The sequence below is a fragment of the Phyllostomus discolor genome, chromosome 1, assembly GCF_004126475.2.
Source record: "Phyllostomus discolor isolate MPI-MPIP mPhyDis1 chromosome 1, mPhyDis1.pri.v3, whole genome shotgun sequence".
NCBI lineage: Eukaryota > Metazoa > Chordata > Mammalia > Chiroptera > Phyllostomidae > Phyllostomus > Phyllostomus discolor.
In genome coordinates, this window is record NC_040903.2 from 177,422,809 (window position 1) to 177,435,343 (window position 12,535).

Below are 12,535 nucleotides of genomic sequence, written 5' to 3' on the forward strand. Positions count from 1 at the left end.
CTCCTGCTGTATGTGAGGCCCCGGGCTGGTGCTTGTTTATGGCTCACCACACGGGATGTGTGTCTGTCAGGACCCCACCTGTGATGGCATCCATTTGTAGTGTTCCCCATGGGGCGCCATCCTGCAGTGAAGCTGGCTCCATTGTGGGCTGCCCATCCAGGCCTCAGCCAGCCTCTGGTGCACACGGGGGGTGGCCTGCAGGAGGAACCAGCTGGTCGGTCGGTCGGTCGGTCGGTCGGTCGGAGCCTGTGTCGTGGATAGTGGGCAGGGAGAGGTGGGGACAGGCACCACTGCACTCTCTAGAACACAGACTCTTAAACTTCAGTCTCACTGTGGGGGATTGGAGCTGATTAAAATGCTAGTTTCTGGGCTCCATCCTCCAAATATTGAATTCAGGAGGTCTTGACTGGGTCCTAGGAATCAGCATTTCCAAAAAACGATGTGGTGGGAGGATCAGAAATCCCCCACCCCCACCAACTGAATGATTTGGGTGCAGGTGACTGGTGGGCCACACACTGGGAAGCCCTTCTCCTAAGGGTAGCCTGGCGTGGGAACACTTCTCAGATTTCAGCCCGGAGCACGTGTTCATGGTCCGAATCATTAGCTGTGCAACTTTGGACGGGTCCCCTCACCTCTCTGTACCTGGGGACAGTGATGATGACACACAGACTAAACAATTGCTGAGGGTGCACTTGTGGGTTAGAAGGCCGAGAGAATCAGAGGAGGGGATGGCGAGGGGTGGTGGTTTGCATATGGAGGGGGCATCTTCCTCCCGCCCCTGGCCATCAGCCGCATTCTGTCTGTGAATGCCCAGCCTCGTCTGTCTGCCCCTCCGTGCTGAACTGAGCAGTTTCTGGCTTGTGGGAGCAGCCCATTCGGGTTGCTGGGAGGATGGTCTGCTCGATCACATGGCATGACCCTTGGAAGTGAAAGGACCCTATGTCCTTTCTGGAAGGTGGGATGTATGTGCACACCAAAAGCAGGAACGTGTGAATACCCCCGCGCCAGTCTTCGCCCCTGTGGGACTTTACTGGAAGACAGTCCTCCGCACAGGTCGGCACGCAACTCTTGGAAGTGCCTTCCCCCTCCCTGTGTCCTGAGGGCAGTGCCAGGGCTGGCTCACCCCCTGCCTCTCTGGCGAGCAGCTTCCCTCCCCTGGTGCCCAGCCAAAGGCGGTGACCAGCCTAACCGTTGTCTACTCTGGCCCCTCACAGATGTCCTGGCGTCCGCAGTACCGAAGCTCCAAGTTCCGGAACGTGTATGGGAAGGTGGCCAACCGGGAGCACTGCTTCGATGGGATCCCCATCACCAAGAATGTGCACGACAACCACTTTTGTGCTGTCAACGCCCGCTTCCTGGCCATTGTCACTGAGAGCGCGGGAGGAGGGTCCTTCCTAGTCATCCCCCTGGAGCAGGTAGGTGCCCGCCGCCTCCCTAGCCCTGGCGGCAGCCCAGGGCTGAGAGAAGCCCTCCTTGGTCACTCTCGGGCGGTTGCCTCCCGAACCCCCACCACCGCCTTTTTCTTCCTCATCTTGTGTCCAGCGTTGGTGCCTTCCCAAGGTTTTCCTGGGACTCACAAGAACAGGTGTGGGCTGTGGTCCAGGAGACCTGAGACCTGTTCCCAGGCCTTCCCCAAAGGTATGCCCTTGGACAAGTCCCTTTCCTCAGGGTGCCCAGGGTTCTCATCAATCTGAGGGGCTGGAACATCTGATCTCCAAGGCCAGGCCCAGCTCTGCTATTCCGTGTCCTGGATGTTCTTTTGGTTTGGAGCTGGAAGGGAGGAAGACCCGGCCATATGTATATTGGGCATGTGCAAAAATGGCACACATTAAAAAAAAAGAGAAGAAAAGAAAACCATTGCCAGCTCTCTCCTGAGAGACTGGCAGTCATTTACCTTCTCCCTCATCCCCCACCTTCTACCTAAAGGTTTTCCTCCTCTGCGGCTGCCTGCGTGAATATAGCAAATCAGATCTGCAAAGCCTGGATCATGACATTTTGAGGCTCTGCCATTCAGGCACAGTCCCCAGGGGCCTGTGGGAGGTCACGCGCCTCAGGAAAAGCGCTCGCTGTCAGTCCTGCTTGTTTATGGCTGAGCTCTTCTTCTGACTCATCTCCACTCCCACCTCCTGCCAAACTGCTCAGGGGAGGAGGAGGTACAGAAGGAGGAAGGCCTGGTTCTCGAAATCCACCGTGGTAGAGGATGGCTTTTTCCAGTCTCTCCTGCCCACAGTGGGGGAGCACAGATTTGGGAAGGACTTGGGCCAGATCCTCCCTTCCACCAAAGGGGGCAGCTGAGGTGATACTGAGGACAGAGCCGGAGGCACAGATAGGTCTGCGGAGCGGTGGCCTTAGCAGCAGGAGGTCTGGGTTCTGGTCAGGCTGTGTGACCTCGGGCGTATCACTGAACCTCTGTGTACTTTAGTTTTCTGTAATGACACAATGGGGATTCTAAGTCCTCCTCCACCTACACCCAAGATGTCTGCATTGAGTGGGATAATGGACGTGAAAACTTCTTATGAACCACACGACATGTTTAAGATGTTTTGCTCCTTTCTTGGGAGAATCGTCAGCTCTGCTCCTCAGCTTTGCAGACGCCCTCAGTGGCTCAAACACATTCCAAAGGATTCTGAAATGTAGTTTGCCTCCCCTCTAGAACCAGACGGGCTCAGATACCTGTCCACCGCACGGACTAGCTCAGCTCCAGCCTGCAGGTCCCCAGCAATGTCCCTACGAGGCTCAGGCCCGTTGCCAGCCCCCTGCCATACTGCACTCGCTGGCTTGCAAAGGTCAATGGTCACTGCCTCACATCACAACAAAAGTTATTTCCAGGTGGGTTAAACATTAAAAGAAAACAAAAGGAAAAGCTGCAAGTACATTGGAGGAAAATGGAGAGCATTTTTTAATCATGCAATAAGGAAAGGCTTTCTACAGTAAGACAAGAATCCCCAAGCTATAAAGGAAATGATTAATAGATTAATTCTTTTCAAAAAGGTAAAATATCTACACTACAATGAGACATGTAAGCAAAATGAAAGGCAAACCACGTAATTGAGTACAATAATTAAACAGACAAAAGATTCGTGTCAGAATATATAAGGGTTCCGGAGGAATCAATAAGAGAAAGAACCTAATAGAAAATGGGCTGAGGATACGAGTAAGCAATTCTCAGAAGGCAAAATATATCTGTTAACCCACTAATAGGCAAAGAGTTAAAAGAGCAGTAACCCTTGGTATTGCGGAAGTCGTGAGAGGGCAGGCGCTCGGACACACTCTGGGTGTGCTGCGTGGTGAGGGGTCGGTGGAGGCGGCCTGGAGCGGCTGACTGGCACGTGGAGGTGCGTGTCGCCGGCTGGCCACTCCGCTTCCAGGACCCCGTCCCACAGAGATAGTCTCCAGGAATGTGTGCAGCACTTTTTAGTACTTGATTGTTTTTTACAAACATCATCTTTTTATTTCCAACAAAAACAAAATTTCTCAAATTGCATAAAAGCTTTTACACCTTTCCTGTCGATTTCTGTAATGGTACCAGAGTTTCATGCTCTCAGTAGCGCTGCTCTCGAATACGATCAACTTCTATAAGCACTTCGTGGACAACAGAAAAATGAGTGCTCCACACAAAGTATATTTCTCCATACAGAAACATGTAAGGTCTCTGTGTGCATACACATAGAGTCTGGTCTATGTACACATAGCTTTTCAACTTTATCTGTTCGCCTTCTCCGGTACATTTTGTTTAATTTGAGTAATAATGGACAGGGAGCGAGGGTGCACACGGCCTCCAGCTGGGTTCTGTTGTCTTCTCTCAGCTCACGAAATATTCACTTGCGTGAGTACGTGGTGATGTGCACAGCGCTTCTCGAACAGTGAAAGCTGGACACAGCCCACAGGCTCATCAGTGAGGAAATGGGTGGACAAATTAGGGGACAGTGGCACAAAGGGACCCCGTGCAGTCATCAAAAGCAATGGTGTAGCGCAGTCCTCAACTGTCAACCTCAGAGTCACCTGCCTCTTAGAAATTATTGTGGACCCTGGAGAGCCTTTGCTTATATGGGTTGTGTCTATCAATGGTTAGCATGTTTAAAATAAAACACAGGAATTTCAAAAAGATGTATGTTAATTTACTTAAAATAACAATAAAATTACGTCATGTTCTCCAACAAACATTTTTATGAAAAAACAACTCTACCTTCCAAAACAAAAAAACGAACGAGAAGAATGGCATTGTTTTACGTGCTGGCACCCCGCTGTCGCTCTGTGTAAGAGATGGGCGGATCCGCGCTCTGCTTCGCAGCCAGCCTGCTGTGACGTCACGCGGCGGGCAGCCTCCGGAAAACTCCGCGCCGTGCACTCCCGAGAGATTGGAGTGGAAAGGCGAACAGTGGCTCCGTGTGATTATGAAAATAGCTTTAAACCAACAGACTCCCTGAAACAGCCCTGGGGACCCCCAGAGGTACCAGGCCATACTTTGAGAACCACTGGTGCAGGAGAATACTTAATAAGGGAAAACTGTTTATAACATACTGTTAAGTGGGAAAAATGGCAAAATGTTTAAAACATCCCACTTAAAAATACCTATGTATCCATCTACCTGCCTGGGAAGGACCCAGAGAATATGTACCTAATATTCCAAGGGGTCATCCTCAAGGACTGGGGTCATGGGTGCCCTTTCATTGTCTGCACTGTCCTGAACAATATTTTCTCATTATTTTTACATAAACATTTAATGTTTTGTACTTTAGGGGGGAAAAGTCTAATGAAGGTAATTTGCTGCTGTGAAAAGGGAGCCGCAGAAGTTTCCAAGGCCGCACAGCCCAAGCTGGCTCGGGTCTGCGCTCCTTTATGGGCGGTGCAAACGTTTTCTCCCCAGTAATATATGCTTGTGAGCTTGCTGGAGAAAACGCAAACTGAATCCATAGTGAAGGCATGGGGTGGGGGTGGGGTGGGAGTGAAGGGGTGGCTGGGAGGGTGAGGCAGCTCCTAGGTGGTTCATTTATTAGTTTGAGCCAAGACTCCGGATCCTACCGGAGCAGGGTCGCGCCCCCAGAGACCTTGGGGATCAGGGCCAGCTCCTCCCTGCCCCTGCTGCCTGGGCCAAGTCTGTCAGTCTCCTGCCCCGTGTGGTCAGAGCTGGGTCTGCAGGCAAGCGCCTGGCTGGCGGGGGCGGGAAGGTTCGGCCAGTAAACAACAATAACAATAGTGGCGGATTCAGAAACCCCTCATTATCTCAGCAGAGATGAGCTATTCCATGCTGGTCAATTTTCTGGGAAGGTTGTATTATTTTTCACTCAAGGTTTCCCCCCTCAGTTTGATAGAAACCTCTCTAAAACACAGTTTCCTGTGTTATTCAACACACACAGAAAAGATTCCGGCCTTTTCTTGATGAGTCCTATTCACTGCTTTGAGTGTTAATTTTGAGCTGTGAAGTCACATGGCGCACTTTTGTCCTGCCTCTGCATTGTCCCACGGTGGCTCCAGACCGTTGTCCTGAGCAAGCAGAAGGTCACAGAACATTGTCATTGTCCATCTTTTCCAAATTGTTTTCCATCTGCCGTCGGTGCCCTCCTCACTTCTTTCTCGCTTCTCCGAGAGGTTTGGGCCAGATGAGACTGGGATGGGCCCAGGACCCCCAAATCCTGAGCCTTTGGGAGCAAGGCTCCCACTCTTCCAGGAAGCTTCTCTCCCTTTGTCCCATGTCCCTCAAAGCCTGTCGGCCTGAGATTTCAATGTCTGTGAGTAAAAACTCTTCTGTAGGGTAGGAGCCATGTTCCCAGCAACCCCAAACAATGACAACTCAGCCTCGCACAGCACTCTGTGGTGATCAGTCCTGGGGTGGGGGACATGGGACCACCCCCAGGTTATAGTTGTGGAAACAGAGGCTGCAGAGACGGGCACACAGTTGGTCAGCACAGAGCTGGACCTGAAACCAGCTGTCTTGTTTCCGAATCCACGACTCTTTCCACAGCCCACAACGCTGGTGAACAGCTCCGTTCTGGCTGGCTGGCAGATCTCAAAGGAGTGAATTTGTCATCCCGGGGGCTCTTGTTCAGGCTGTTGTGAAGGCCAGGGCCTGTTTTTCCCTAGTTAACATTCAGCCGCCAGCTCTCTCCTCTCTAGAGTGGAATGTTAAGCTGCAGATGGGGGAGCAATCAGCACCCTGATTGCCTGGCACAGCTGGAGGGGCCTTATGAATATTCCAGAGACCAGGCACCGTGCCCAGGCCTGATTAACCACTTGGGCCTCCCCAGGTGCACCACCTCTTTCCTGCCGCAGTCCACCAGGGCCCAGGCCCAAGAAGGCCAGAGCTGGAAGCACAGTCCTGCAGGCCTAAGCTTTAGCCAGCTACCTAGCACCCCAGCCGGCACCCGGGAGAAAGGAAAGGAGCCTGGCTTGGACACCCAGAGTCTGGGTTCTCCCCAGTGGTTCTGAGCCCCAGCTGCACTCCGGAGTCACCTAGGGGGCTCTTGGGGGCTTAACACATCTGCTCTCTCTGGCTCTCACCTTAAGTCACATGGGGAAAGCACAGTTATTCTCCCGTTTGATAGATGAAGAAACAGGTTTGGGGAAGTCAAGCGATGCCTTCAGGACTGCACAGCACACAAAGGGCAGAACTTCAGCCCTGGGCCCTCCCAGCCACACACCTGCCCGCCTCGCAGAGAGCGGGGGAGGCGTGTCTGCAGAGGCGCCTGGTGTCATCACACCGTCTTTTGCATGTCTCCAAGGATTTCCTTGAACGTTAACTCAGCCCGTACTGGGTGAGCACCTCTGATGTGCTGACACCGGTGGGAGGTGCCACTTCTGGAATCCAGCAGAGCGGGCACTTCCTAGACTCTGGGCAGCCTCCTCTCTGAAGGACTGAAGCAGTGATTTCAGTCAGCAGGGAGAGGTGGAGAGAGGTGAGCAGACAAGAGAGCATCATCCCTTTGGTCCTGGGACGTGGGCTCATGGGCTGAGCAGTCAGCCCATGCCAGGCCCTGAGGACCCAAGTAACAGCAGGCCTGGTCTCAGAGGCCTGGGGACACCCCGGGTGAGACAGACAGGAGTTCCCTGAGAGGGTCCTGCCCGTGCTTTGCTCAAGGAACCAACTCTGTGTCGCGTGGAGGGAGCTACTGAACAAGTCCTCTTACCTGCTCCTGCCAGCAGTTCAAAGTGATGGGACACGATTGCATTCTTTAGAAACTGGAGTCCCCGGTTCATTCCTGTTGAGATTTCACTGTATTTTATGAAAATAATTCAATCCTGGGATTGTGGTGCTGGGCTTGGTCCTCAGGTGAGCATCACTCCTACCCCCTTGTATGAGCCCTGTGGCCTCCCCCATCCCCACACCTGCTCAGTGTCAACCTGGTGGCAGAACATTTCCTCCTCAGTCTCAGGGCTGGGGTGCCGCATTCTCTTCCCACACCCAAGCCGTGTGGCCTCCTCTTGCTTATTCTCCCGTGCCCGGTGTTCATGGGTGGGAGGCCTAACGAGGGCTGGGCAGTAGCTCCCGGTGTCCACGGCCCTGCAGGGATGTGTGGTAGGGGTGGGCTGGGCCAGAAATGGTAGCAAAAATCCATGGGCATCTCCACGAGAAGAGCAGAGCCCTGGAATAGGAGAGTAGCACAGGACAAGGGCTAAGAAATCAAGCTCTAGAAGCAGACAGACCTTGCTTGAATCTCTGCCTTGCCATGTAGTTGCTGTGTGACCTTAGGTGAATCACTTAACCTCCCTGGGCCCTACTTTTCCCTTTTGCAAAATGACAGGGTCAGACCACATGATCTCTAGAGTTCAATCTAGTTCTTACATTTTGTTTTTCTAACACCATTTTAGTGAGATGTGTCCTCACCAGTGTGTTGGGAGTTACTGTGCAGAATACAAGAATGGCTTCTCATTTCTCAGGGCACAGCTCAAATGCGATGAACTTCATGAAGCTTTTCCCACCCCAGTACCCATCCCGAGGCAGGTCACATCTGTCATTGTCAGAGTACTTTTTATATGCTTCTTAATTTTCTTAGGTGGTTAGTCCATCCATTCACCCACCCTCCCACCCACCCATCCATCCAACAAATGCATGCTGAGAACCCACTGTGTTCTGGTCACAGTTCCAGGACCCAAGGTGCAGCCATGAACAAGACCAAGTCCCTGTGTGTAGTCCCGGTAGCCGCCTTGACTGGACAGACAGCTCCCCTTGACTGGGGAACACATCTAACATGCACAGAGCCTGAGCGCAGTAGGTATCCAGCAAGGAGGCCATGTGCTGGCCTGAGGCCACATCCCGGAGGCCCATCTCCCCAGTTGGGGTTTTCCCTTCGTGGGTCCCGGGGTGCCCTCCCCTCCAGGCCCCAGGGACACTGGGGTACCCTGCAGGGGCTCCCCAGACTGCAGGGGGGCTGCACCCTTCCCTTGAAGCCCTTAGAACAGTATTGCCCCACCCAGCCATTCTCACTCTGGAATGGAACCCAGTAGCTGGCAAACCAGTTAGCTCCATGACTCACAGCGTGTTGGAGGCCTGATGTAAAAAGGGGGGTGGGGGGGAGCGGAAAGTGCCCAGCTCAGTGCTGAACACTGTGATAGAATCAGACCTTTTCGTTCGTCTGAAGCCTATGCTTCCATTCCAGACTTCTCCCCCTCCCTGTCACTCCCCGCAGCAGCACGGAGCTCCCCAGGTTTCTCCGTCCCATGAAATTGCCCCAAATCTTCATCACTGCTCCCCTCTGCGGCATGTCTCCCCCTCTCCTGGGGAAATTCAGAGAGCCTTTTCCAAATCCATTTTTCCATCTTTCCTCAATGGCTCTTTGTTCTTCAAGCTGCCTTCTGCTTGCTGTGATTTGCATCTCAAAGGCTGTGACAGCCCGAAGTACAGTAAGTGACTTTGGGAAAGGGGGAGAGGGCGCTCAGAAGGGGAGAAGGCGCAACTTTATTCCATTTGTCTGAGGCCCGAGATTGACAGCCTTGCTTTGTGTTTTTCCCTTTTTTGGAAAAATGACTGCTTATTTTTGAGAAAAGTGAAGGCAAGGCCTTCAGCAGAAGTGGAAATGTGGCTTCCTTGCTTTATTTCATGGTGGGGCATCCTTTGGATCCGAGGCACAGGGAGGGGACCAGGGATGCAGCCTGGCTGGTGGGTAGGCTTCGAGAGCAAAGAATCCACCCCTCTGCCTCAGGCCGGGGCCTCCCCTAGCTGCTCCTTAGCTTCACTCCTTTGATCCTAGCAGGCCAGGGAAGCTGGCTGTAGTAGGGCTGGTTCACTAGGACCCTGTGAACTCAGGCTGTGAACCCTAACTCCACCCAGGGACACTGGCCTGGACACAAACCAATTTGGCAGCTGGCTTCATCTGCTCCCCATTTTCTTCAAAGGCCTAGAGACTCCCACACGTTTAGAAATCATAGTTCTGTCCCTTACCTCTGAACCCCTGAGCATGGAACCTCTCAGCGCCTCCCTTTCTCTGTTTCTGGAGTAGCAGTGGCACTTGTTTCTCAGGGTGCCATGATGAGGAGAGAAGGCGCTGGGTCAAGCACTCAGCACCCAGCCTGGCACGTAGTGTGTGCTCAGTCAGGAGGAGCTGAGTGATGCCAGTGGCTGTCCCCATCCCCTCCCCTTTCTTATCCACCCAGGCTCAGAAATAGCCTGTGGGCTGCCCAGCCTGAAGCCTGCAGAGGCTTATTTTTGGCCCTCTTGCTGCAGTCTCCATTGTCTGGTACGGCCCCAAGCTCCTAGCAGTGAGCCCCACCCTGCCTAGAGGAGAAGGCACCCACAGCCCAGTCATCTGTGCTCAGAAGCAAGCCGGGATGGTGGTCAGTGTCTCCAGGGGAGCCGGACTGGTGGGGCTGTACTGGGCTGAGTGCCTGGAGGAAGGAGAGTTTGGAGGGGGAGGGGGGATAGGCTCCCTTGGGTGCGGTGTGCACCTCTGAGGTCAGCCTGCCTGCTTATCCAGAGTCTGCCTGTCGGCCAGGGTTGAGTGAGGTAAGGCATGCAAAGGTTAACCACAGTGTTTGGGACACAGAAGGTGCTCAATAAAAACTGCAGTGCTGTTATTTCTGTTATTGTACCTACTAGGACAAGCTCCTGGTTAGTGAAGGGAAGAGGGTGCTGGAAATGGGGAGCAAGGACTTTCTGGAATCTCCCTGGCTCAGATCCGAAGCATGGGCCCATTGGTTGGGCTGTCCTGAAGCCGCATGGTGCCCAGAGTTCACACCCCTGTCCCCGGGGCCCCAGCTCCAGTCCTACGCTGACACAGTCACTACGCCCGGGGGACTCCAGCAGTCATGCCTTCCCGAGTGGCGCCCACGAGGGATGCTGGCCCCACAGAGAGGTGTTCCTGCAAGGCCGCACAGCACGCCTGGGCACCCTCGGCGCCCTTTCCTGGGAATCCTTGCCCTCGGCCGCTTCTCAGAGTACAAAACTCAGACCTGCTAAGGCGTCCGTGATGACGGTGGCTTCCTTTTATAAGGAGTTTGCATTTGGTTAAGGTTAGGGTGAGATTTAAGGAGACCCAAAGGAATATGTTGCTAACAGAGGCATTCCAGTCTTGGAAGCTCCCTCCTCCTGTGGCCACGGCCCCCAGCACTTCAGAGAGCCAAAGTGGTGCAGGGTGTGTGGGGGCGCTGTGAATGGAACTAAGATGACTGGCTTGAAACAGCATCTCCCCAGGGGCCACTGGGGCCCTGAGGCCTTGGCCAAGACCCCTACTAATTGACCCTTCCCATGGCAGCTTCCAGAACAATGAATATGTGTTTGCCTTGCCTGAGAAACTCCAGGCCTGGTTTAGTCCTAAGGGCAGTTTCCTTTTCAGGATGGCCCTCCTCCCATGCCTGACCTCACCCCCATCCCAAGGCTCTTAAAGGGCCAGGCCACTTTAATGGAGGTGGGGGTGTAGATCTCAGCACTCACATCCTCAGAACAAGAGAGGGCTCCGAGGCATCAGCGAGGCATGGTGCTAGCCCGTCCCCCCGCCCCCCCCCCCCCCCCCCCCCCCCCCGCCTTTTCCATTCCACTCAGCCAAAACCTTGATTTTGGTTGCTAAACAACCTGTACCTAAGCCTCTCAGTGGGTTGTCCCTCAGGGGAACACTGGAGGGGGAAAGCAGGGATGATGCTCCCTTTTGCAGGTGGAGGCACTGAAGCCCAGAAAGGGCAAGGGACTTGGTCAAGTTTGCACAGCTAGTTCGTGCCCCGCGTGCCAGACAATCAACTGGGGCAGCAACCCCTTCTGAATACTATTTCCCCCACCCACCCCCACCCAGAAAAGCTCTCAGGCAGCATCAACACCTTAGGGACCTTCCATAGGAGACTTCCATCTACGCAGACAGGGAAGCAGGATGCCCAGTGATAGGGCACAAAGGCTCTGGGGTCAGTCGGCCTGGATTCAAATCCCAGCTCCATCATTTATCAGCCACGTGCTCAGGGCGGGTCACCTGTTTGTGTCTCTGCTTCCTGGGCTGCAAGATGAGAGAAATGCCAGTCCCAGCCCAAGACGGCTCTAAGGGTTCAGTGAGGTGTTAGAGCCTGGGAAGGTGCCTGGCCCAGGGCATGCCCGTGGGCTCCTCACCTAGGGCCCCAGCGCCCCTGCCTGCTCCCACACCCCACCCCCATTACTTCTGGGAAGGCAGTTCAGCCTCACTCTTACCAGTCTTGTGAGGTTACAGATGTCGTGTAAAAGTTCTCAAACTTCAGTTTTTAACACTGGAACATTTTGTAAAAAAAAAATAGGCTTTTAACTGTGGGAGTGGTACGTAGATGCCTTTGGCTGTCTGGAAAGGCCCATGGACTTCTTCCCAGAGTAAAAATTTTAAGCACATAAATAAAATAAATAAGATAAGAAAGGAAACCAATTATATTGAACTATAGTTATCAAAATGCATACCAGAATTGTAACCTAGAGGAGTGTGTGCTTTTATATTAATATATGAAATAACACGATCGAGCCGAGAACCTAGTAAGCGCTGCACTTCCTGAGCGGCGGCGAGTGCACACAGCCCTCAAGACAGCGGCAACGGGGTGATGCGACCTGGACGCCTCTGTGCTGTCTGTGCGTGGGAAAGCTATAGGTCCAGCTAATCCTGTTGGGGTTTGTGGCCTACATTTATAAGCAAAAGAAATATTAAATTTTAGTTAGGGGCTAGTAAAAATATAAATGCAGTTTTTCTGGTAACCCGGCTCACAGGTCTGCTAGGCCCAGGTTAAAGGCGGACCTCTGCACGTAAGGGCAGAAGAGAAATCATTGTGTGAAGTCAAGGCAAGCAGAGCTGCCCTGGCTGAGGCTTGGCGGGGGCACTGCCCCTGCCTGAGCACCCCTCACCCTGTGGGGAGCCCCCACATCCTGAGCTTTGCTGGCAGTGAGGAAGCCTGACTTTTCTGCTTGGTTCTTTGTGATCTTGGGCAGGTCCCTTGGCCTTCCTGGGCTCAGTTTCCCCATCTGTAAGAGGTGATGTTGGACCCAGTGTCCTCTGACATCCTGTTCAGCTCTGCTGTGCCAGGAGTTTGTGTCTTTCCTCTGCTCCCCAATGGCCAAGGCCTCAGAAGCGTGGGTCTGCAGGAGCCCTGGACCAGGGAGAGGTAACAG

At 53.4% G+C, this 12,535-nt stretch overlaps 1 protein-coding gene across 2 annotated transcripts in view; it reads left to right on the plus strand.

Moving 5' to 3' along the window:
- Positions 1-12,535, plus strand: part of CORO2B (coronin 2B) — a 122,367-nt gene that overhangs the window by 61,490 nt on the left and 48,342 nt on the right. For both annotated transcript variants that reach the window (XM_028507693.2, XM_028507694.2), the window contains exon 2: positions 1,215-1,415. In XM_028507693.2, coding sequence (XP_028363494.1) covers positions 1,215-1,415 — 201 coding nt within the window. The remainder of the gene's footprint in view (positions 1-1,214; positions 1,416-12,535) is intronic.